At 44.1% G+C, this 26,631-nt stretch overlaps 1 protein-coding gene across 2 annotated transcripts in view; it reads right to left on the bottom strand.

Annotated features, from left to right (window-relative positions):
- Positions 1 to 4,024: 4,024 nt before the first annotated feature.
- The window catches only part of Erich1 (glutamate rich 1), a 66,325-nt gene continuing 43,718 nt past the window's right edge, over positions 4,025 to 26,631 (bottom strand). The window contains exons 4-6 of one of the 2 annotated variants that reach the window (XM_085844123.1): positions 9,694 to 10,122; positions 6,919 to 7,110; positions 4,025 to 4,290 (exon numbers count right to left, since the gene is read on the bottom strand). In XM_085844123.1, the coding sequence (XP_085700249.1) occupies positions 4,217 to 4,290; positions 6,919 to 7,110; positions 9,694 to 10,122 (695 nt within the window). In that variant the 3' untranslated portion in view covers positions 4,025 to 4,216. The remainder of the gene's footprint in view (positions 4,291 to 6,918; positions 7,111 to 9,693; positions 10,123 to 26,631) is intronic. The other variant, XM_085844124.1, reaches the window with a different exon arrangement.

Genomic DNA, 26,631 nt, shown 5'->3' on the forward strand with positions numbered 1-26,631 from the left:
AGCCATGGAAGTAGCAAGGCACAATGAGGGAGGTGTGTCTGCCCACTGGTTACTGCTCCAGTTTGTACAAATAACACCAAAATCAATCAGCAGAGTACTAACAAGCTTAGAAAATACCACCCCACTTCTTGAACCATAATCACCCATGTTAGCAATCTCCTAAGCTCTCCCTATATTCTTAAGAGCTTCCTTCTCTTTGTCTTCTGAAGGGTTTGTAGGGATTAAGTGGGCTGTACGCACAGTTTGTAACACTGCAGGAGAGACACTGATCTTATTACTATTGACTTCAATCATATCGGGATAAACAGATTAGCCACGGTTATGCTAACGTATTACAGACAGGCTTTGCTTCGACATAGTTCTCTGTCTGGAATTAGAATTACATACAGAAGTTATGAGCTGTGATTATCTTACCTGCTCCCATTCAATTACAGCCTCCACTGCTGCAAACTAATGTGTAACCCTGCGTAGGTGCTCCAAGAAGTGGATTAGGGGCATCAGGAAAGAAGTCATTAAAGTTGTCTCATTTTAAATTGGAAATGTTTCCTAAACATTACTAAGGATACATGCTGCAGAGACTAAGGCTGAGAACCCAGTGTGTTAAGTCAGAAGCAAGATTGGACGTTATGTATAGAAAAGACTGAGGTTTGAGTAGACTCAGGGCCAGGGGCTGGGTCTAGGTGCACTGCCTGTAGCTCATCATTCTTTTCTATCATTCACAACCTGTCCTTCCCCTCCCCACAAGCATGGGCAATAACAGGGTCCCTAATGCCATTTACTAACATATTGTAACTTGGTCCCAGGCACCATCCCATAGCCCTTCCCAGTCCTTACCTTTTCCGTCACTCATTCCTCTTCCCAGATGGAACCTCTACACTTTTATGGTCACAAGCACTAAAGAAGTATTGCAAGGAAAACCAGTCTCTGGTTTATAAAGGAAGAAGAGATTACAGAGCTTCTGTAGAATCAGGTGAAGGGGCAGTGGATTAGAACACACTACCCCTCAATGGTGCATTCATATGTTGGGCAAGGTGATGTAAGTCAGGGGTGTCCAACCTTTTGTCTTCTCTGGGCCACAATGCATGTTGTGTCTTGGAGTATGTATTAAGTACACAACATACAAACAAGAACCTAAGGGTCAAAAAGGATCTGTGTGTCATTTTCACAATCTCTACCACTGCAGATAATGAAGAAAACACACACACACATCCACACACACACATAGAATTAATAAAACTTCACTGATTTATCCACTTATTATAGAAGACGGCAGCATAAAGCCCGTGGAAGATTCGATGGTTTACTTGAGGATGAAGGCATCAAGATCTCGTTTGATAGGTGTAGCTGCAATTCTTGGCTGTGTTCTCAAGCTGAGCATCAAATAATTTGTTCAAGTGTCTTCCATTCTTGGAAATAGTTGCTCACGTATATCGGCGCTGTGAATGTGGAGATGGGATGGCCTGAAAAGGGTGTACTTGTGAAAGAAAGGATATTTGTTCCTGTGAGGATGGCCCTATAACAAAGAGATACAGTAGGGATTTTCTGGGTGTGGCGGCACACGCCTTTGACCCAGCACTGGGAGGCTGAGGCAGATGGAGCTCTGTAAGTTGGAGTCAGCTTGGTCTACACACCGAGTTCTAGGCTACCTTGTCTCATTTTTTTTTTTTATTCTTTAATTTGAATGTCATTGGAAACACTGTGCATTGTTTGAAAATTGGCAGGTAACATATTTAAGTCAATGGAAAATGGAGTCATAAATATACTGAAGTACTGGTATTTATTTTCCTGGACTGTATGAAATGTCTTAAAAATGTAATATCAAAAGATTGAGGTTATAATTTCGCCCCACAACATTGTGTTTAATCAGTGTATCAAAATACAAACAACGCTGGACTCAACTGGGGCTTGCTATCATTTCAATTTCCTTTGAAAGCTGTCATGGTTTGATACGCATTGAAAGTTGGTTTTCATCTTGATGACACATGCTTAATTCATTTAAGCAAGCAGTTAAATTCACTAAAAAAAAACCAAAAAGCTACATCTGTAAGCCTGTCTTTACTGTCAAGCTCTGGCATACATTTTGCTTCGATATCATAAAGGACTTGATGATGTTATAGGTCATAAATCTTTTAACATTTGGCCCCAGCTTAGCTATCTTACTCCTGAAAAGTGACACTGTTGGTCAGCACCAGTGACTTTAAGGCATTTCTGGAGTTGACAATGACTTCAAGTTTGCCTCTTAGGAAGTTCAGACTTGATGATGATTTGTGTGGCATTCTTAGCCATCCTTAATGATCTTGATGTATTTTGCTATGATGCCCCATTAAATGTGAAATTTGGGTGGAAACTGTGTCATCTTTAATTAGTTTTACAAGTCCCTCTCTTTTTATTTGTCATTAATAGGACACCATTGATAACTATACAAGATATGCTGGCAATGGACAAAAATTCTCATTTAAATATTTTTATGTGCATGGATGTTTTTCCTGTATATATTTATGTGCACTGGATGTATGCCTGATGTCTGCAAAGACCAAAACAAGCCATTCAATTACCTGGAGCTGAAATTGTGGATGGTTGTGAGCCACCGTGTGGGCTAAGAACTGAACCTGGGTCCTCTGCAAGATCAGCCAGCACCTGCTCTTCAGTGCTCAGCTGTCTGTCTCTCTCCAGCACCTGCTTCAGGATATTTTATTGCTTCATGTAAACTCCTCAATCCAGCTGTGTCCTTTAATATAATTAAAGAAGCCATTTCTTTCTAAAAATTATATTATCTAGTAAAATGGCAAGTTAAGTAGTATTGTTAGCTTAGTGTCGTCATCCATCGCCAAAGCTAATTTAAAATCAGCTCTTCTACTCTCCAAGACTGTCAAGAGACTTTCCCATTTCTGTTTTGTTTTGTTTTGTTTTTTTTCAGTTTGCCTGGCTGTAGTCTAGTGAGACAAGCTGATTTTAGAGCTAGGCACAGTGGCACAGACTTACAAAGCCAGGGTCTGCGGAGTGTCTCAGTGGGACAGTGAGGACACTACCACACCAAGGTGACAGGGTGATGACCTTTATCTTATCCATATTATTCATTACTAAAGTTGTTATCTGCACAGATAGTCTGTATCTTCCCCAGCACCTGTGACTAATGCTTTTAGAACTTAAAACTGGTGGCTGTTTCCTTAGTACAAAGAAAGATAAAAAAGAAAGAGAAACAGATTGTTTATATGATTCCTAATGTAGATAATCAGGAAGAGAACCAATTCATCTATAACAAAGCTGTGTAAACTTTTTGGTACCCGTATAGAACGTATGATGCCCCTAAGGCATTTTAGAAAATGTTAATTTTTGTATGTGCAGGACACCAAGATATGCTGACAATGGACAAAAATTTCTGTTTAAACTTTTTTTATGTGCTCCTGCCTTCCCCTTCTCGAGGCCTCTGCTGCTGCGCTGATGCTTTGGGGTGGGGGTGGGGGGCTGGCTGGTGAGCCTCTGGGAAATTCTCCCACCTCGGCCTCTCATCTTGCTGTGGGTATACTGGGGCTGCAGTACAGATGTGTGCTGCCGCCGCCACAACAGCACTGGGTTTCACTGTCCAAACTCCAGACATCACACTGCATAGCCAGTGTTTCTACATGCCAGGCCACCTCCCTGGGAACTGGGTTCTCACACACAAGGCGATTTATAATCTTATCACAAATATAATAACTCCAAACTATATAGTTTATTTAATAAAATATCTGCCTTTGTTACAGGTATCAAAAAACGATCTAGTTTTATGAAGTAATTCAATATATACTTAACAGTAAGCAAGTACATTGCTTTCATTTTATCCCACTTTCTCACTTCAAGTCTCAGGCGATACCTTACCTATGATATACAAACACAGGAATAAATAACGTGGTAGAAATGTCTTCAGTGTCTCCAGTGTTTGATTCACCCAAAATAAGAATAATAAATACATATATATGTACAAGCATGAAGTCTGAGTTCGAGTCCTATGCATAACTAACACCTTTGAGTTAAATGACAGCTCTTCTTTTTTTTTTTTTCCTGGTTTTTCGAGACAGGGTTTCTTTGTGTAGCCCTGGCTGTCCTGGAACTCACTTTGTAGACCAGGCTGGTCTCCAACTCAGAAATCCGGCTGCCTCTGCCTCCCTAGAGCTGGGATTAGAGAGGTGTGCGCCACCATGCCCGGCATGACAGCTCTTCTTAGGTGATGCTGATCTTATTCACTGCTTTTTTCAGGAAGAATCTGCGTGATCCAATAATTAAAGAAGGCTGTGATTATTCTGGCATGGTCTGTAAGGCAAGAACAAAACAAAACAAAAATAAAATCATAAATAGTAATTATTTTATAGGTTTTAGCCCTTGGGCCCAGAGGAAACCCTGAAAGAATCTAGCAAGATGCTGTCTTGGTGCCCAAGCTGACAGAGATCTGGTGCAAATAGAAACGGAAAGAGAACAGACGTTGGTGTCAAGGAGAGAAGAGCCCTAAGTAGTGTTCGGAGCTGCACGGCCTGTGGCTTTCATGACGGCAGTTCTATGCCTGAACAGCCAGAACTCCCCAGGGAGGCCAGCACATCTCCAACATTGCCTGCCAACACTGCAGCCCCTTCCCAAGGCAGCAGTAGCCGAAGCCAGGCCTTTTCTCAAACATCAGCTTTGGAGTCATCCTGCGCTGCCTGTGAGTTCTGGGTTCCGGCTTGGACACACCTCCTAGAATTTAGTTTCAGACAGCTCTGCTTCTAAAGTTCTCAGCTACAGAGGATACAAGCTGATGCCAAGACTGGAGGTCTTCCAGAGTGGGGGCAGAGGGGACCCCTCCCAGGTCTGGTCAGACCCCAGGGCTGCCCTGATATAGTCTGTTTACTTCCAAACTGTGTAGCATGTAGATTCTGGGAGCTCTGGTGCATGGGTGGGGTGGTGGGGTCCAATTTCCCCTTAATTTCACACAAATACTTTCTATTTTTTGCTGATGGACAAGGTGTTTGACCTCTCTTTAGTCTTCCTGTTCTCTGTTTGGATAATGTAAGTAAACTTCCACACAGAGAATACAAGGAGAGCTGAGTGCAGGCAGCCGTGCCTTATCTGTAAGTATCTGTGACACAGGTCAGCTCAGCAGACCCGTGCATGGAGGGACCTGTGACACGGAAACAGGTTCACGTACAGGACTTAGTTCTGTCCACTACTCATGGCAAATGTGCCTGGAATAGAATCTGTCCAGTGAGCTTAAGGCAGAACCAGTGGCTTTCACAATGCTGAGTCTCCCCTGCCCACACTCTTGATGTATTTTGGGATACATACAAAAAGTGCCAGGACAACGAGAAGAAAATTAATTTCATCTCATAAAAAGTTCGCATTAGCTTAACCTAACAAAACTAACTTGTTACAGTTTGCTTTTTAAGTTTTTAAAAACTTTTTTTGGTGTGGGGTGGTGGTTGTTGTTGTTGTTGGTGTGTGTGTGGTGTGCATGTGTAGTGTGGTAAGTGTGTTGCGTTGTTATGTGGTGTGTGTGTGTTGTGTGGTATAAAGGGTGTGGTTGTGGGTTGTGTAGTGTGGTATGTGTATTATGTTGTGTGTGTTGTGGTGTGTATGATTATGTGTCTGTACCTCATGTGCACAGGCAAAGGTAAAGGGAGAGCCAGGTGCCTTCCTTTGTGGGTTCCCATTTTATCTCTTTAAAAGCTCTCCTTGAGATTAAAGCTCACCATTTGGATAGGGTGGCTGGCCAGTCATCTGGGATCTGCGTGTCTACACTGCAGGACATACAGACAGACACATGCAGGACATACAGGCACACACTCTTGTTCCTGTTCTTCTAGATGGGAGCCGGGGTTCACATTCATGCCCTCTGCACACTTAGCAAGTGCGCATACCCGCTGAGCCATCTCTGTAACTTCATTTAATATTCTAAAAAGCCTTTTTGCAGTTTGGCATAAAACCTTATTGTAAATATTAAATTTGTCAAATACTTAACACAGGCCCACTATCTGCAGCCCCTCTTCTTCCCAGATACACATCTGTACTCCCTACAAGCACACTTCTGTATTTGTGAGCTTCTCTGTCCCACATCTTTTCCGGTCTCTTTTCCATCTGTCCAGTGGCCTGGCCTGTCGCAGGCCATCTTTGCTCATCTCTCTTGTGATTCCTCATTATTTGTCATTAAAAAAAGCCTTTGTCATCCATTTCCCCCTCAGCTTCATCTAAGTGATACTGCCCCTCAAATTCCTCCAACTCTTCGGAACAAACCTTGGGTCCTTAACAGGGCCACACACTAAGCCTGATACCACATAAAACAGTTTATAGAGTGGGTCATTGAAAAAGATCAGAGAAGTGAGAAGAAGAAAGACCACCACAGCAATTCAATAGTCTTCCTAAGTGTTCTAATGCTGAGTTTTTAAAAATCCTTTTGTTTTGTTTTGCTTGTTTGTTGTTTTTGTTTTTCTTTTTTTAAAAATTAATTAATTTATTTATTATATGTGTGTATGCTGTATCTTCAGACACTCCAGAAGAGGGCATCAGATTTTTGTTACGGATGGTTGTGAGCCACCATGTGGTTGCTGGGATTTGAACTCAGGACCTTTGGAAGAGCAGTCAGTGCTCTTAACCGCTGAGCCCTAATGCTGAGTTTTTAACAAGGCACCAAGATCTCCTGAAGACGGAAAACTTTAACCTCTATCAAGTTGGCAGAAAAGCAAAGAGAGAGAGAGAGACAAAATGAATTACTCCACTTCCAATTAAACTTAGAGCAAGTGGTCCCACCAGAACTGATGACTCAAAGCTCAAATATCAGATGGCGCATAGGTTTCTGGATACATTATGAGACATCTTTTTACGCCAACTGGAAGCACAGGAAACCCCTTTTTCTGTAGGTTCTGTTCTAGGTCTTATCGGAGGAAATCCCCGAATAGACGCTGCGGCACTTACCTGGAGGCACCGTACAGTGCTCTGGGAACATCTCCAGGGCGCTCGTCAGTCTCTCAGTGTCCTGCAGAAGCAGCAGGGTTTTCATGTGGTCCAGGATGAGCACGTCCGCGGGAGGCATGCTTCCGGACTCAAGGAGGTGAAGCAGCGCTTCAGCGGCTTCCGGGCACACAGCTGGATCGTCTCTGGGAGAATCTGGAAGAAGTCACAGAGTCTTAGTTTCAAGACAAACTCCCGCCCCAAGCTTAGGAGTCCCCAAGCACACATCCCTGGGGCTGAGATGTGCCGAACATAACAAGCTCCCAGGACAGAACGGGAACAGAACTCTGGGAAGAAACATGACATCTAAGTGCCGCCATATCAGTGACTCTGGAGAGGCTGCCTGTGACCATGTCTTGTTGTATTGGCTGGTTTTGTGTGTCAACTTGACATAAGCTGGAGTTATCACAGAGAAAGGAGCCAGCCTCCCTTGAGGAAATGCCTCCATGAGATCCAGCTGTAAGGCATTTTCTCAATTAGTGATCAAGGGGGAAAGGCCCCTTGTGGGTGGGACCATCCCTGGGCTGGTAGTCTTGGTTCTTTAAGAGAGCAGGCTGAGCAAGCCAGGGGAAGCAAGCCAGTAAGGAACATCCCTCCATGGCCTCTGCATCAGCTCCTGCTTCCTGGCCTGCTTGAGTTCCAGTCCTGACTTCCTTTGGTGATGAACAGCCAGTGTAAGCTGAATAAACCCTTTCTTCCCCAACTTGCTTCTTGGTCATGATGTTTTGTGCAGGAATAGAAACCCTGACTAAGATACTTGTCTTTTAAACACCTTCCAAGCATAACACTATTCTCTGAGTCACTGACAACAGCCGGAAAAACAGACACGGAAACTAAGCCCAAGTCATGCCACGGGTCTTTGAGAATATCAATGGAGTCAGAGTTCTGGCTGCAAATCAAGAAACCCCTCCTAGGAGGTCAGGTTGTCCGTCGTCTTGAAGGCCTGCTGGTCCAGGTGCCTGATTTGGACAGAGAATGTCTTTTCCTCTTTGGCTCCTTTTAAGATCTTTTAAACTTTCATCAATTTACTTATTGGTTTTGGCTAGCACACAGAATAACAGGTTTCATGGGGACATTTTGCTTTCACGTGTACTCCTGGCTCTTGCCCCACCCGCTGCCACCACCACCTTTCTGGTCTCTAATGAGTCCCTCCTGCTTCTGTGCCACATGTTCCACACCATCTGCTGCCCCTCCCCCCCATTCTTGGCTCATTTCTTCCCACCTTATGGTCCCCCTTCTACTTCTAGGTCCTAGACACACACATTTATAAACTAAGGCTCATATTTTATATGAGAGAAGAAGCCATTGCAATGTCTGTATATCTGTCTGGTTTGTCTGACTTAACATCATTAAGATCTTCTATCCTGTTTCCCTGTAACACGCAGCTTTCAAACTTTCTGCAGCTGGATACAATCCACCGTCCTTTTTTGTTTCTTTCTGCAGCTGGATACAATCCACCGTCCTTTTTTGTCTCTTTGTCTTTCCTAGAGTTTTCTTCCCTATCAGCGTTCTGTTGGACATGCGTTCATCTGTGATGCTGTCTCTAGAGTCCTTGGGGTGGCTTGAATAGGAATGGCCCTGTAGGCACATAGATGTGAATGCTTGGTCACCAGGAGTGACACAACTATGAGATGTGGCCTTTTTGGAGTGGGTGTGGCCTTGTTGGAGGAAGTGTATCACTGGGGGGCGGGTTTTAAGGTTTCAAATGCTCAAGCCATGCCCAGTGTGGCATTCACTTCCTGTCACCTGCTAATCCAATGTAAAACTGTCAGTTCTTTCTCCAGAGCCATGCCTGCCTGGATGCTGCCATGCTTCCCGCCATGATGATAATGGACCAAACCCCTGAAATGTAAGCCAGCCCCAATGAAATGTTGTCCTTTTAAGAGCTGCTGTTGTAAAACATTATGAAAACGAACAAAAGTCTTTACTCTCACAGATCCCATATAAATATATATATTTAATTGAAAATGCTTCCTGGGAACTCACACCCGTAAGTTGTATAAGGAAGATAAGAGTGAGCGCACGTCTGGGAGAGAGCTGTGTGGCTCCTCCTTTTCTAGTTGCTTATGAACATGACATCTGCTCAACCCTGCTGGCTGCAGCGATGCTCGTGTAGAAACACAGCCTCCAGCACCAAAGCCTCCCAATCTAAACAGGGAAACTCAACTTCACAGCAGGAGCCCCAACCACACCGCAACAGTTTTTGTTTCCCATGAGGTGCGCAGGAGAAACGACAGGTAGGATCCGTGGGCTAATATAGTTACGTGTTAGAAAAAGTGGTGACCTCCCGGGTTTCGATTTGAAACTTAACTCTTTGCTTTGAACACCACGACGGTTAATCCCGGTTGTCAACTAGAATCACCTGGGAGATGGGGCTCTGGGCACCATGTGGATTGTATCAGGCTAATTAAAATGGAAAGATCCACGCACTGTGGGTGGGTGCCAGCTTTGCAGGGTAGGATCCTGAACTGTATAAAAAGGAGAAAGAGACAAGGACAGCTCTCTTCTTCCCGATGGTGGAAGCCATATGACCAGCTGCTTAAAGCGAATGCCACCCTACACTTGCCAGCAGGGTGAGCTCTCTTCATCATGTGTAAAATAACACAGATACAAAAGCCAGCCAGTCTTTTCACCCCTAAGTTACTGTAACAGTTTAAGCCTTTGACACTACCCATGGCTATTTTCCAAACCCTAAGTGGATGCCATTATGCAAAGGACAACCGGGGTAGGGATGCCTACCATCGTAGAAATAAAGTTCTTGTGTTGATTTCAGAAAACTCAGTACGCCCTCCGCCCTGCTGCTGGCCAGCTCAATGTCTTCCTGGGTGATGTCTGTGACCGAGCACTCCGGATCACCTTCCTCCTCTCCTCCCACATCATCCTCAGCCTCTGCCTCCTCGCTGCTCTCGGGCTGGTAGGTGAAGCTGACCCCAGAGGCCTTCGTGGCTAGGCCGGCTTCTCTCTTCCTCCTAAGCCGCAGCTTCGTCTTCAGTTTTCTTCTTTTATTTTTGCTCAGGGCAGGGGGGTCTGGATGCTGTGGGTGCATTTTCTCTTGTTGGGTCTCTAGTTCGGTTTGCGCTACAATAAAGTCACTGAGATTTGTAATTCTCTTCTTGGATTTGTGTCTTCTAATTCTTCGTCTTTTTGGTTGCTCAGGAAGTTCCAGAGCTGTGAAAGATTCAAACACAGTGATTTTTAGGATGAGAGAGCCAGCCGGGCGTGGTGGCCCACGCCTTTAATCCCAGCACTCGGGAGGCAGAGGCAGAGGCAGGCGGATTTCTGAGTTCAAGGTCAGCCTGGGCTACAGAGTGAGTTCCAGGACAGCCACAACTACACAGAGAAACCCTGTCTCGAAAAAAAAAAAAAAAAAAAAAGATGAGAGAGCCATGCATGACCTCCACATTTAACATAAATACATTTTCCATCAGGATTTTTATAGCTTTAGTAAAAAGGAGCTTAAACAATTTACAGGCTGGAGAGATGGCTCAGCTGTTAAGAGCACTGACTGCTCTTCCAGAGATCCCGAGTTCAATTCCCGGCAACCATGTGGTGGCTCACAACCATCTGTAATGGGATCTGAAGCCCTCTTCTGGTGTGTCTGAAGACAGCTACAAGGTACACATATACATAAAATAAATAAATGCTTTTAAAAAGAAACACTTTACTTCAGTGATTCTTTTTTTAAAAATTTATTTATTATTATTATTCATAAGTACACTGTAGCTAACTTCAAACACACCAGAAGAGGGTATCAGATCTCATTACAGATGGTTGTGAGCCACCATGTGATTGCTGGGATTTGAACTCAGTACCCTTGGAAGAGCAGTCAGTGCTCTTAGCCACTGAGCCACCTCTCCAGCCCTACTTCAGTGATTCTTAACTTTACTCTAACTGACCACATCACCTAAACCTTAGTACAAACCACAATTCAAATGGATATTCTATTCCTCCTGCTCTACAAAAAAAAAAAAAAAAAAAAAAACACAGCTGTTACAATCGTGACATCTAGTGTATTTTTTTTTAGGGATATAAAGGTTGTTTTATTAGTGCAAAATTTAATCTCCCATGGCCCTGGGATAAAAACAAACGAACTATTCTTATATCTGTCTTGAGATAGGGGCTTCCTATAAAGCCCAGACTGGGCTGGCTTTAAATTTGAGATCTTCTTGTTCCCATTTCCAGCCTATCTCTAGCTGTCTGCTTTCGGAATGTGAGTGGTATAATATTAAACAGGATTAGACATTTACAGATGACTGCAGGATCGAGCAACCCACCACCCCACCACCGAGGCACCAAGCTATCTTAGGAGCAGCACAGCCCTACATAGATGGACGGAGGAAGAAATACTGCACACAGGGTCAGCTGGGAAAACAGCCAGTATGTGTTTTGCTGCTCCCATATGGAAGGCCTGACGGTGCAGAGCCGACTCTTGAGTGTGCGTACGGGGACTGTGGAAATGTGACAGAGAGTTCTGTACTCCACCACACATTCACTTCCCACTTTGGCAGGTGACTTAGCACACAGGCCAAGGACATAACACGTTCTTCTCATCACAGGTGGCTCATGACCTGTGGAACCTGCCTGAACTGATCCACAACTGTAAAGCCTGCTGCTGTCCTTTGTGCTTTGGTTTTTGACAGTTCTAATTTTTAGGAAATTCTTAGCCGGGCGTGGTGGTGCTCGCCTTTAATCCCAGCACTCGGGAGGCAGAGGCAGGCGAATTTCTGAGTTTGAGGCCAGCCTGGTCTACAGAGTGAGTTCCAAGACAGCTAGGAGATTTCTGAGCTGTCCATTCTTAAGAAGCCAAGATTAACAATGTGCTGCTTACTGACCTCACAGAAAACTACCTGGCTGGACATCCTTTTTCTGTTTGGACAGCTAACTCCTGGGAGATGCTCTGTTTGCACACTACAGTCCTACGGACAGTTAACTCTCGGAAGATGCTGGAGCAATTATAGTATGCTTCATCACCATGAAAATACACAACCTATGTGTCTTAGGGAGCCTGAGCGCTTGACTCTCACTGACACGGACCACCCCTCAGCTTTGTGTCCTTGTTGGGTTAGATGCTGTGTTATGGGAACGGTGAGCAACTCCCCTGCTATTTTTGAATGAGAGTTCACAGTTTTCTCCTGTACTTAGCAACAGTATCTATGAAACCCACTGCTACCTCAAACTTGACATGAGGCCAAAACTACTCCTCATAAAACCATGATATTAGATTATGGTCTAGCTCATAAATTCCTTTCCTTAATCACTAGTAGATTTCTCAATAACGTTCCTTTCCATTTCATTTGCAAGTATGAATCGATACGAGGGGTCCGCTAAGTGTGGCTGACAGATCAATGTCTGATTATCTCAGAGTTCCTGACAATGAAACAGTCTATTAAATATTCATGTTCCCAAAGTGATGACTGTTTATGGGATTGTTTATCTTAGGTTCACTGCACAACAGAAGAGTGGTCCTTCTGGTGTCTTAAAAATATTTAATGTCATTAATTTGGAGAACAGAACCCATCCATATTTTATGATCTCAAAGGAGGGCCATTTGGGAGCCAGTGTGACAGGGGCCCTGGGTGTGTGGGGTCCTGATTGCTCACTGAGGAGGGTGGGTGGAGGCGGAGTCCTCAGTTCTCTCCAGGTTATCTATGAGTGCCACCCCCCTGGAAGCCACCTTCCGGATTACACTAACTGCCAACTTTGTTCTCTGTGGTATATTTCTTTTTCAAGTGGTCATACCATAACATAACAGCTGTTGTGCTAAGAATGACTGCAGTATTGATCTGCTATTTTAAAAAGACTATAAGGTACTAATTTTAAAAGGTGGCAGTGGCAAAACAGCTCTCCAGTGATGTATTTATGTCACTTTTTCAAATAAATCTATGTGTGTGTACTGTTGAACAGGAAAACTTAGCCACAGGTAGCCCAGACCTGGGGCTTGCACGCTGGTCACTCGGGGTGACATGAGGCAGGCTGCCCGTGCTCTGCCGTGCCCGTCACATCTCCATTTTGAGAACACTATATACTGCTTTATAATGAGGAAAACTTAAACTTGAACTTAGGACATCACAAAATGAATAAGTGGCTACTAAGTATTTCTTAAAGGTATTTGTTAACTATATCAAGAAGGGAGAAAATCAGTAGTAAGTATTTATGTCATGTAGGTAGTAGTCTAGGGATACAAGACTGTGGTCAGGGATACAGCTCAGTGCTGGACTATTTGCTTAATAAAAGAAGGCTTTGGGCTATCATCAGCACTGAGAAATAAATGAACAACATATATATATGTATACGTATATGTTTATACACATGCATACATAACACATGCACATACACACATGCACACATACACACACCTTCACACATATACACACATACATACATGAACATACACACATACATACAAACATACACACTTACATACACACACATACACACTCATACACACGCACACATGCATAACATATAGGGCTGTTTCTATACTGGGTGTGGTATGAATCTCTATAATCCCGGCAGTTGATAAGTTACAGCAGAAGAACAGGTAATATTCTAGAATTCTGGATCAGTATGAGAGAGTTAGATATGATCTCAAAATAAATATAAATAAATAACACAAGCAAGCAAGCAAACAAACAGCAAATTAAAGAGAATTAGAAGGAAAGCTAATACAGGATAATAAGCTGTAACACCTCTGCTACTGCCATACACCATGCTAACGTGTTCAAAACCTCTTTGGCTTAGATGGAAATAATGAAACCGTGCCATTTGCTCGTAGGTTGGCTCTATTTTAGGCTCCAGGCAGAAAAAAGGGCAAACAGAGATTGTGTGAGAATCACACTGCTGTGTATAAGGGAATCCAAAGCTGTGAAGACAAGCTCTTTACTAACAGGTAAGGGTAAAAAAGATGAACGTGAAGGGTATAGCTCACCAGTGAGAAACAGTGAGCTACCGCTACATACCTACAAGGACCCAAGTCAGGACATGCGCGTGCGGTAGGAGATCCTAGACCAATTCCCAATACGTAAAAACAAAAAACAAAAAACCCATGGCACCATGCAAAGTTCTAGGATCAGGATCAAGGGGCTTTCCCAGTCGGCAGGATCAAGGTCAGGGTCCTTACAAGGCATGGGAGGACTTGAGGGAGACTTTAGGAGTAACACACTGTACCTTGGCTTCTGTGATGTCCCCGGGTTCCACGGGATTGCTGTATAGATTTCATGAGCCAATGTGTGCCTGGGGAAGCTGAGGAAGTCGGGGAGCCCTCTGTGGAGCCCAGAGATGTGACTCCACCTTTTACATATGCTGTGGCTATGCACCCCTGGGTCCTAGAATTTCCCAGGGTTGTAGAGCACAATGTAGTGTATAAATACATTACATATAGATTCATACAGGAAAACAATGTAGCTCTTGTCGTATTTAAAACACACGCCTACCAGTCGTGTGGCTTACACATATATTTGGCAACTGGGAAAACAAGATGTGTATGCCTAATTTTCATATGTTAGCTAAAGGAGAAACAATTCCTTAGGATCTGGGAAAAAAACCTTAAGGAAGAAAATGTAAGCATGGTGGCAAAGGTATGTGTGACTGCAGTCAGTGTCATAGGAGCAGCTCTTCCATCCTAAAGGCACCAGTTTTCCATCTACTTGGACAAGCCTGTTTCTTAGAACACACTTTTCATCATGATGCCCTTTTCCTGGACAACCTTTTTTTTTTTTTTTAATACATTATAGATTACACACACACACACACACACACACACACACACACACTCTCTGTATCTGCCCTCAGACACAGCAGAAAAGGGCATCAGATCTCATTACAGATGGTTGTGAGCCACCATGTGGTTGAACTCAAGACCTCTGGAAGAGCAGTCAGTGTTCTTAAATGCTGAGCCATCGCTTCAGCACTTCTGGGCAACGTTTTAAGACTTCCACATGGTGGAAAGCCCTTTGGCAAAGCTTCTCTGCTTGGCCAAACTATAGTTGCTCTGCAGGCCTCCCTCAGAGCCCACCTGTGAACAGTTATCTAAAATCCAGCCCAAGTCAGGCCTCTGATAGGCTGAGCTGGCTGTAATACCCACCTCATGCTCCTCACCTTGCATATCTGATCAGCCTTTCTACAACTCCAGGGGGAGGTCTGCTCACTTGCCTTCCCTCAGCAAGAATCCTGTCAGGTTTGTTTGGCAGGAATCCTTCTCATCACTGATGTTTTCTTAGTGACACACACCCAAATTCTCCCTCCACCCCCAGTCTCTAACTCTAAAGCCTAACTTGCCCACACTGTACCTGGGCTCCTGAGGCATGTCCCTGTACCTGTTAGGATGGCCCTAAACTTACAAGCCTGCCAAAACCAAGCATTATGAATGACTTTTTTTTTCTTTAATACTATGACATCAATCACACTTGCAACCTATGGCTTTCCCAAAATCTCATCAGAGGAAGCTGATCATGTTGTCAGACAAACCCAAGATAAGAACTATCACAGAAATAAGATGTTGAAGGATTATGACACACTTCAATGTCAACTTAGTTTCTGATGTAATTTTCTCATACTTTAAATTTCTCATATATGTGTATGTATGTCTGCTGTAAATAGTTATGCAAAAAAGGTTGTTTTCATAATTCTGTATACACTAAATATTTCATTATGACTTCTGGCAGGACCACTCTGCTCAGGGAGTCTGAGGAAAACTAAGGCACAGGTCTGATTCCTGGGGCAGTCAGGTTTCTATTGAAGAACTAAGAGGAATGTGTTCTCTGCACAGGGGAAAGAGCTCAGGCTCCTGCTTCTAAACAACAGGTCACAGGTACCACCGTGGCCACAGAGGAAACCTGTGCGATGCTCATGGCTGACGTCTGTATGGCACACTGGACTGAAAGTCCCTGCTCCTGGGTTCTAGTGTGCGTAGGTTCATCTGCACTCCCCATCTCTCTGCTCGTCAGGCATGAGTGGGCAAAGCACTGCTGCTCCTGTAGGTGTTGGCAAATTCATGGGCCCAGCTGAGCTGATGAACTCTGGTCCACAGACCTTACAGGAACTCTCCATTGACACCTCCCTCCCCTCCCCCAAACACACACTTTACTCCAACAGCCCCAGTGAACCAATCAAGGATGTCACTGATTCTCTCTCCAGTGTGGCCTCTCACTAGCCCTGAAATTTCGGAACAGTGCCACCCTTCTGCAACAGGGAAGTGTCCTCGTGGCTGTCACTGGCTGCAAGTAAATGCATGTGTGCTTCAAATTTGGCTTGTGACCCAGGAGGACCAACTTGTAGATCTTCCCTTTCCTGATCAAGTACAAGATCCATATGTGGCCAGAGCAGCTACGTGGGGCAGTTTTATGTGCAAAACTGTAAGAAGTGTATTCTGGGATGTTAGCTAGAGTTTTAAGCAGAGACAAAAGGCAGGCATTAGAAAGGCAATTGCATCATCAATTAAGAAATAACTTTCACCATACAGTCTAAGACGGTATCTGGTTTAAAAGCACGAGGGAAGCCAAGTGTATTGCTTACGCTGGTGTCCCTGTAACACTATCACCACCACCACCACCACCAATTCAGAGGAGAGGTATGGGCTCTTACCGAGCATCTTGGTTGTGGGAGCATGTGCAGAGGCTGTTCTTCACTTCTTGTCAGAAAGTGCGTAATGGAAAGTATCAGGGTGAGACAGTTATCCTAAGTATGACATGCCTCTCACCCGCCTACAGCAAGGCCCCGTCTCTTGTCTTTCTCCACCTTCTAATAACACCATCACATGATGAACCAATCAAGGGATTAATCTATGGATTAGCTTAGAGCCCTTCAGACCTGTCTCTGGTCATCCGTTCACAGACACACCCAGAGATTTGCTTGGCTAATATCCTAGGTATTTCTTAATCCAACTGGGATGATGGTACAAATCAGCCGTCACACAAAATAAGTCTCAGTTAATTCGCAAACTGAGCTGTGAATTTCCGATCCCACTGAGCCAGCACTGGGGCAGTGAAAATAACCAGTGCAGACAGGGCCCTGGACAGAAGGCCTGGGATGAGAGTCACCAGGGCTTTGGCCGCAAAGGAAAGGAAATCACAAGCCACCTTACTTAACTACAGGCCTTTAAGTCATAGTTAGGGGCACACTTCTTTTTTTAAAGTAATGATAGTTTGAAATCCCTGCTCATTGTATATCACGAGTGTCAGATACGGCCACAATAAAGAGTTTCCTGCGTTGTCCCACAGGGACCAGTGGCCTTCTCCGCAGCAGATGACCGCTGAGTACGGTTTTCATTTTTAAGTCCGGAGCTGGAAACACTGCTCTTTGCTTCTTTCGTACTCTTCAGGGAGGAACTTCGTGTTAAATGCGCATGAGCAGTGCTGACTTGTTCTAGAGTCCCGTGGGAACTGCTGGTGCTGTCTCAGGCCTGCTCCTGATTCTTTCTGAGTTTGTCTGGAAATGACCTGCTATCAGAAGAACTCAGTCGGTCTTGCCTAGACTGGGTGACAATCCCATCTTGTAAGCCTCCACTCTAGCAGTTCTCCGGTGTGCCTCCTTGGGACAGGATTTTCCCTGTCCAATCACACTAAAATATTAGTGCAGCAGGAGGCCTGTGATTGGACAGGGAAAAGGGAGGCGGAGCTAAGAGTTGTAGAGACAGAGAGCATCTTGGGAGAGAAGGGAAGGCAAAGATGGAGTTGGAGGGACAGGAGAAAGAACCTGAACCAGCGTGGCTTTAGATAGCCACAGGTAGTTATGATATCGTAAGGTTAGAATAATTGGGACAAAGCTTTTATTATCATCAAATGGTTCTGAAATTATTGAATTGGCATTTTGTAAATTAAGGGTTTACTGATACATAAATCTGATTGGTTAATTATAAGCTGCTAGAGTTTTGTTTCTACCAGGTAAATAGGTGTTGTGGTGGCTGACCATGGGGTGGACAGTCATTGCGTGGGGATTGCGTGGCAGCGATCCCCCAAGAGACTCGGGAGCTCCGGCTCAGAGACCCAAGCATAGCAAAGGCTTTGTTAGAACACTTTACTTAAAGCCAGACACAAAGGCTTTACTATAAACTTAAACTCAGACATAAAAGGCTCTTCTATACATCTCACTACATATGATAGTATACATAAGTGATCCTCAAACTCCTACCATGGAACTGCTACAGATGAAAAACACTTTCAGTGAAGTGGCTGGATACAAGATTAATTCAGAAAAACAAACAAACAACCAAACCAAACCAAACCAAACCAGTAGTCCTCCTAGATACGAATAACAAATGGATTAAAAACCATCTTGGGGTAATGTTAACCAAGCAAGTGAAAGCCTTGTATGGCAATAACTTCCAAGTCTTTGAAGTAAAAAATGAAGACGACATCAGAAGATGGAGAGATCTCCCGTGCTCATGGATCAATAGGATTAACATAGTAAAAATGGCCATCTTACCAAAAGCAATCTACACATTCAATGCAATTCCCACCAAAATTCCAGCACAATTCTTTACAGACCTTGAAAGGACAATTCTCAACTTCATATGTAATAATAATAATAATAAAGTCCTAGGATAGTTAAAACAATTCTGTACAATACAACAACTTCTGGGGCATTACCAACCCTGATTTCAAGTTGTGCTACAGAGCTATAGTAATAAAACCCACATGGCACTAGCATAAAAACAGGCACAAAAATAGGCATAAAAAATGAAACTGAACTGAAGATCCAGATGTAAATCTAAATACATACGGACAACTGTTTTTTGATAAAGAAGACAGAAATTCACACGGGAAGACAGTATCTTCAACAGATGTGCTGGTCTAACTGGATGTCTGCATGTAGAAGAATACAAAATAGATCCATATTTATGCACAAGACTGAAATCCAGGTGGATCCAAGGCTTCAACAGAAAACAAGATTCACCGAACCCGAAAGAAGACGAAGTGGGGAGCACTTGACGGCTGGGGCATTTCGACGCTGAGTTTCTAGAACAGGGTTGGGTTCCTTCCCACTGGACTTTTCATGGCTGGGGTAGCAAAGGTGGGAGTGTGGGGTGTCAATTTTAGGTTGAACCAAAGGTGGCTCCAGCTGAGACAAGATGGAGGAACCTTTGCCCTGTCTTGTCTCCTAGTCACTGTGGTAGGCAGGGGACTGACGTTCCCAGTGGCCAGCTGGCACACAAAGCTGGTCTTAGTTTATGTGTGCAGTGATGCAGAGCCCTGGTGATGCTCCCCAGTCTAGTTCTATGGAACCTGGCTCACCCTCCCCCATCCTCCCATTAAATCTCCAGTTGCCTGAGCAGAAATCACAGGACCTCAGCTGTTTCCTCTGTTCTGAGCACCTAATGTCTTCAGCGCTTTAACTAAAACTGGTGTGTGTATGTTTGACATTTATAGAATCCTGTTCGCCCACTGTTAGGTCCTAACACACTCTCATCTTTCAGATGGAAGTTGTGATGGTTTGTGTATGCTTGGCCCAGGGACTGGCACTATTTGGAGGTGTGGCCCTGTTGGAGGAGGTATGTCTCTGTGGGCGTGGTCTTAAAGCCTCATCCTAGCTACCTGGAAACCAGTCTTTTCCTAGCCTTCAGATGAATATATGGAACTCTCAGTACCATGCCTGTCTGGACGCTGCTATGTTCCCACCATGATGATAATGGACTGAACCTCTGAACCTGTAAGCCAGCACGAATTAAATGTTGTCTTTATAAGAGTTGCCTTGGTCATGATGTCTGTTCACAGCAGTAAAACCCGAATGAAGACAGACGTATACATGAAAAGACACACAGCCACTCACTGAGTTCCCGGAGTGGACTCACATTTGGAAAGCTCGTACCAGACTGTTCTTCCTCTGTTCTGCTGAGGCTCCCTGTCCCTGCTGTCTGCAAACCAGAGTTTATCCTCTGGATACAACCACACATCTGGTTCTGTGGCAAACCATTATTTCTGAAGGTTTTTTGTTATGACCATTTGATTATTTGCTTGTTTATACTTTATAGGTAAAGTCTATAAAATAAACGGTGTGCTAACCAGAATGTGGAGGTTTGCTTCTTAGTTTCATTGTAAATGTGTAGAAAATATTGTCACGAAAGAAGGATTATTTCATAGACTTTGCAAATTTTTACATGATGTTTTCTCCCAGCAAAAATAAGTTTTGAAAATTTTCTGGAAATTCTAATTAAAACTGTTAAACACGCGAATGTTCCCTGCAATGCCCCTCAGAGCAAGTCACACACATCTCTCCTTAAAATGAATGTCCCAGGAGTCATAGCAAGTCACACACATCTCTCCTTAAAATGAATGTCCCAGGAGTACTCAGCTTTGGGGATGGCCCGATTGCAGTTCATAGCTAAAGGCAGATGATCCTGTTCCTGTGCTAACCAATTGAATTTCTTTATTCACAATGACAAAGGGATAAAGGCATTCATTTAGTCTGAGCACGATCAAGCGGATGACATAGAAAAGAAACAACATTAATCAAACATGTGAAAACTGTTTAAAAACAGAGCAGGAGACGGGACAAAATAAACAGAAATAAAAGGCCTCATTTTATAAATTGCATCAAGGAATTCAATTTTCATCCTTAAGTGCTTGCTTGCCTCGGTGACTAATGTAGCTCAGCTCCTGATGAGCAGAGAGTGCTGTTTGGAGGCCTCACACCCAGCTCTCGAGGTGAGAGTGATCCACCGTGCCACCAGAAGAGTACAGAGGCCACACACTGCTCCACTACATCGCCTACCTGTTACAGTTTGAATATCAAATGTCCCCAACAGGGTCATGTTGATGCAGTTTTTTCTCTGGTTGGTGACACTATTTTGGCAACTCATGGGACTTTTGGTGTAAGGGCTATGACTTGAGGTGTTCACAAAGACAGGGCTTTAAGAGTTAATCTGGCTTTTGGCTAGAGCTCTCTGTCCCCTGGTTGGTGCCTCGTGAGAAGCCTTCAGTGCAAGCTTGCCCCACTCCAGCTCCATGATGGACTGTGTGCCCTCTAACTGTAAGCCAACAGAAACCTCTCTTCCTTTAAGTTTCAGGCATTTGGTGGAAAGAAAGTCACTAATGAACTACCCACAGCCAGGATCTATAGGGGCATCAGTGAGGTAATCTCGGAGCTTCCAGAATTGCTCCGAGAGGCAACGGACCCTGGGTGAAGGTCTGGCAATAGTTCTAGGTGGGCTGTAGGAGGAGAAACATGTCAGAGTCCTGAAGGAAGGGAAGGGTGTCTGATCATTCTTTATCATTTCTAAATATAGACCACATTAGAGGGCTCTGGTGAGGTCCCATTTGTCAAACAGCACAAGCCATTGCTGTTCTGTTCAGGGAAAAAAAAAGAAGGCTCTGGTGAAAGGGATGTGTGTGTGTGTGTGAAATAAATTATAGAATATTATAAAAAAGGGGCACTAGATGTAGTCAAAAAAAAAAAAAAAACCTGTGGAGGGTAGAAACCATTATCACTGGACCTTGACTTTTAAATTCCAAATCTGGAGTAAATAGGGACATTCACAGTGTGAGCGAGGGCCTAGGGGTGACGCTGCTCGGTGACGTCCTGTGTTTACACCCTCGCTCCTCACAGTGCCCCCAGTGTTAACCCAGGTGCCCCTCCTTTGACACAGTGTGTACTATGCAACTCTATGGAGTCTTGAACTTGAGATCCTCCCCACTTTCCCTTCTGGGTGCTGTTGGGATTACAGGTAGGTACCGCTGTGCCTGCTTAGTTCTTATGTATTGGTGCAAAATATAAAATTACTATAACAGCAATCATTATAGCCTTCTTATGTATAGTATCATTAAAAAAACATATAAACACCACCCATAAAATTTTCTAGTAAAACGTTAGAGCAAAACTTAGAAAAAAATAAATAGGCTTATAAATAAAAGATACTCCAAGTGGTGTGAATGTATCCCCAAAGTTTCTGTGTCAGAGACTTAACCCTTACCAGGACAATGTAAAGAGGCAGGGCCTTTGGGAAGAGGTCAGGCCAGGTGAATTCCACCTTTGTGAATGGATTCTGTCTTCATCAGTGGAGCAGGCTCCGACTAAAAGTATGATCCCGGCCTCTTCCCACTCCTGGAAAGATGAGCTCTTCCTACACCTCCTACACCGGGAAGGATGAACTCTGACTCCTCCCACTCCTGGATGGATGAGCCTGACTCCTCCCACTCCTGGAAGGATGAGCCTGACTCCTCCCACTCCTGGCCATCTTGCCCAGCATTCTACCACCGTTGATGGAACACAAATATCTCCATCAAATGTGACCCTTTGATCTTGAGAGTTTCTAGGTTCCAGATACACGAGGCAAACACAAAGCTGTTCATTATAAATTACACAGCCTCTGGCATTCCTTATAGGAGCAGAAAACAGATTAAGAGCCTATTTGATAAAAATCTTATGGAAATCGGAAAAAAAAAAATCGCTGCTTTATTTGATTTCTAAAATGGAGGGTCGACTCCATGGTAACCATGTCAAGGATCCTATGAAACAGGCAGGAATTTCCCAAATTTCTGTTTTTCCATCAAGAGGCATTCTCATTCACAGTGTTCTCAAGCTAAAGTGAAGACCTGGAGTGAAGAGAGTCGCTACCATGTTCTCAGAGCTCCTGGGAGCTAGGGACTGGTGGTCAAGGTCAGGGTGGGCAGAGCCAGACAAGTGCATTTCACACAGAAGAGGGGCTCTTATGCAAGGAAGATCTCATGAAACCAGGAAGTTTGTTTATCCTGAGCATGTGAATCCACAGGTAGTCAGTACACGCCAACGCTGAGGTCAAGCTGCTTCCAGCTCTTGTCCTATTTGCTTTGCAGTCTACTCCTTTTGTCAAGATGGGAACTGCATGCTTTGTCACCATGGAGATAGCTGACCCCATGTACAGATAAACAAAACCCCAGAAGGCACATTGGCCACTAGCCGCCATTCACCAGGGTCACACCATTCACCAGGGGTCACGGAGCTGGACAGTTCACACTTTCTGTCTGCACACAGAGATGGACAAGACGACCTGTGCTATGGACTCGGCTCCTCCCGCTGCCTGTCTCATGAACAAGTGGTTAGAGGCAGTGACTTCAGTAAGTCAGCTGAGAGCCTTGGCTGCACAAGAGCCTTTCCCAGAAAAGCACACAGCTTTGTAAGGTCATGCCTTATTCTAGGGCTGAGTCTCAGCGGCGGGGGCTGTACTGTAAATGTATCAATGGGGGGCCAGGTACCCCACAGTCAGCTGTTGTCTGCATTTTGGCCAGGCGTGGATACCCATGATGGTCTCCATCAAGATGGATACTCTTGATCCTTAATGTAGCAGCCTAAGCTTTGCCAGTGGATTCAAGCTGACACAAATGAAAGAAAAGCACTCAGGACGCTGGTTTTCAGATGCCAGGAAGGTCACAGCAGAGAACAGGATGAGTGGAGAAGAAGGAGATAAGGAATACGCGTACTGAACCTTTTTCCTGAACTTCTTTGCTGCTGTCTAAGAGATGGACAGGTCCTATGGCTGTGTGGAACAGCCTTTTGGCTTGTCTCTTTAGGGGATTTTATCTAAACATTCTCTCAGAGCTCCAAAGGTCCACAATGTGACCCCCCTGCACACAAAAGCTATAAAAAATGTCCATGAGGGAACCGCAGAGGTTTGGCTAGTTATGATTTCTGAAGCATCAAGTTTGCAAAGATGCCACCCCAAGACATTCCTCTCAAGACCTTATAATTAAAAAAAAAAAAAAAATCTAACGTTGTTTAAATTCTCCAAGCTGCTGGTTGGCACCTGCTTTCTGAATAAACTGCTGGAGTGGAACTAGAGTCTTTAAATAGCCAAGGCCTCCTGACCATTTCAATCTCCACAGCTTCCTCTGAAACAGCCTTGAATTATGGGATAGAACTCAATTCAGATTCAGCCCTGAGTCATATTAAAAGAATCCATAGGATATGGGAGTGGGAAGTAAAATACAACAATCAAGGCACTGACCTTTCTGTGATTTTAGATGCCAAAGCTTGATAGTAATCAGATACTGTTCTAGCTAGGTTTTTTTCCTGGATTGGTCCTTGATGTAGAAAGGCCCCGCCCACTGTGGGCGGAATTATCCCTATGAGGGTGGGCCTGGGCTATAATAGAAAGGCAGCTTCAATTTCAGCACGTTCCAGGCTTCCCTTGATTCCCTTTGCAGGCAGGCAGACCATAGTGTGTGAGCCAAACACACCCTTTCCTCTCCGAGTTGGTTTTGATCAGTGTTTTATCACAACAACCAGAAACCTAACCAGGGCAGATGCCATCTAAGGAAAGACAGAAATACTTATTCGTTGCTAAAGCTATATTTACTCTATGACTACGGGATAAGTATGTGGACAAACATGCACTACTTAACTATTTTTAATAAGCTTAGTTCCTGAATTCCTTCCTGAAAAAGCAGATACACTGAAGGAAGTTCCAACTTTTCTAGGTTAATATTTATCTAAATTCTTCTCTGTGTGTGAAGTTCAAACTAGACAAAATTCCAGCACCGGGAAGGACACATGGGCACGGACACACAGGCACATGCACTCTCACCCATACTCGAGAAACTGTTTGCAATCAGCGGCTGCTGGGGGAATGGAAATCAGTTTTCTTCAACGGAGTGGCACTGGGTAAGTGAGTCCCACCCCAGGACAGACCGTGCTCAGGGATACTCGGATAACTCAAGAGTCCCCAAGACTTCTGTTCTTGTTTCATCTTGTCTGGGGGTTTTCTCTCTTGTTTTGTGTTGGCAGAATATGGAGATGGGTAGGTGGGGAGAGGGTCTGGGAGAGTGGGGAGGGGGAAGGAAACAATGAGAAAGCTGGGAGTCCTGTATGTAGGGTCCTGTTCAACACTTACTACATGCGTGAGTGAAAGAGTGTGTGTGTTGTTTTAGATGCAGTGTGTGTATCTGTTAGTATGCGCGTTGAGAGTAGGTGCAGAAGCCAGAGCCTGGTATTAGATGTCTTTCCTCAATTGTTCTTCATCTACTTATATGTATATGTATTTTGACAGTTTCTTATTGAACCTAAAGTTCATTAAAATGGCTAGACCAGAATAAACCTAACCATGGAGGTGAAAGATCTCTACAAGGAAAACTTCAAATCTCTGAAGAAAGAGATTGAGAAAGCCGCTGACAACGGAAAGACACTTCATGTTTGTGGACGGGTAGACTTGACAGTGTAATGATGACCATGCTATCAAAAGGGGTTTAGAGAATCAATGCAATCACAATCAAAATACCTACAGTATTCTTCACAGAAAAAGAAAAAATAAATTCCAAATTCATACAGAACCAGACAACGACGGGACAATGAGCTCTGGGGGAGTAGGCCTAGTGGATACATCTGCCCACACGGCTCCTGCACTGACGGCTCAGGGAAGGTCATGGGCTGGGAGGGTCTGGAGAGAAAAATGGAAGGAGGAAGTGATGTAAATCACATTTTATTAAAATGTATTAAAATAAAATAAAGAAAAACACAATAAAACACACGAAAAGATATTTAAAATTTTAAATAAGCATAAAGCTATAGATTCTTTAAGTACAGTAAAATATTCCACAAAAAGAAAATCAGAAGAGGTTAAAATGAGGACTGCTGGGCCTTGCCAGGCTAAGCAGGGCGAATCTCAGTGTAGCGGAGACTGACAGGAATGCCAGCTCTTAAGAATACTGTCTAGGGTTACTACTGCTGTGATGAAACAGCATGACCAAAGAGCAAGTTGGGGAGGAAAGGGTTAATTTGGCTTACACATCCACATCACTGTTCATCATCGAAGGAAGTTAAAACAAGAACTCAAACAGGCCAAGACTCTACAGGCAAGAGCACAGACCATGGAGGAGTGATGCTTACATGGCTTGCTCAGCCTGCTCGCTTATAACCAGAACCACTCACCATGGGCTGGGCCTTACCCCATTAATCGCTAATTAAGAAAATGCTCTATTGCTGGATTTTTTTTTAAAAGAAGATTTATTTATTATTTTATGCATACGAGTATACTATCCTGTCACTGTCTTCAGACTCACCAGAAGAGGGCATCAGATTCTGTTACATGATGGTGAGCCACCGTGAACTTGCTGGGACTTGAACTCAGGACCTTTGGAAGAGCAGTTGGTGCTCTTAACCACTGAGCCATCTCTCCAGCCCCTACAGCTGGATCTTATGGAGGCTTTATCTCAATTGAGGTTCCTTCTTTCAGATGACTCTAGCTTGTGTCAAGTTCACATAAAACTGATCAGAACAGATATGCTCCTGAGTTCAGGTATAAAGCAGGACGTACCAGGTTTATTTCTTTTCTCTCCAAAGACATTAATCAGGGGAGTCTGGAGTGATGTTCACCTCCACATCTGTCCACACAGGACTTAAACAGAGGTGTAACTATTTCCAGGGAAGAGAACTGGCAGAATATGGAATAAACAAACAAAACTCCAGACTTGAAACATGAAAGGCCCAGGCCGGAGGGATTCCTACCTGACTCACATCTCTTGAGAATGAAGCCGTCCAGCTGCCATGTTGGGCATGCTGTCTCTTGCTGATGCCCATCCCCAGGAGGTGATGTTTAGAACATACTACAACTGCTCAGGCATCTTCTCTCATTTCTGGAGGACAACCTCGGGATTCTGCCATAATACCCACTTTTCTTGGAGTATATGACTGGCTCTTCTGCTGCCTTTAGCTGCTAATGGGTTGTTAGGTTTAGAGCATACTCTATCTTCCTGATATTAGCTATTAGACTGC

Source organism: Mus caroli, unplaced genomic scaffold, assembly GCF_978045245.1.
Source record: "Mus caroli unplaced genomic scaffold, Mus_caroli_1 scaffold_10, whole genome shotgun sequence".
In the NCBI taxonomy this organism is placed as follows: Eukaryota; Metazoa; Chordata; class Mammalia; order Rodentia; family Muridae; genus Mus; species Mus caroli.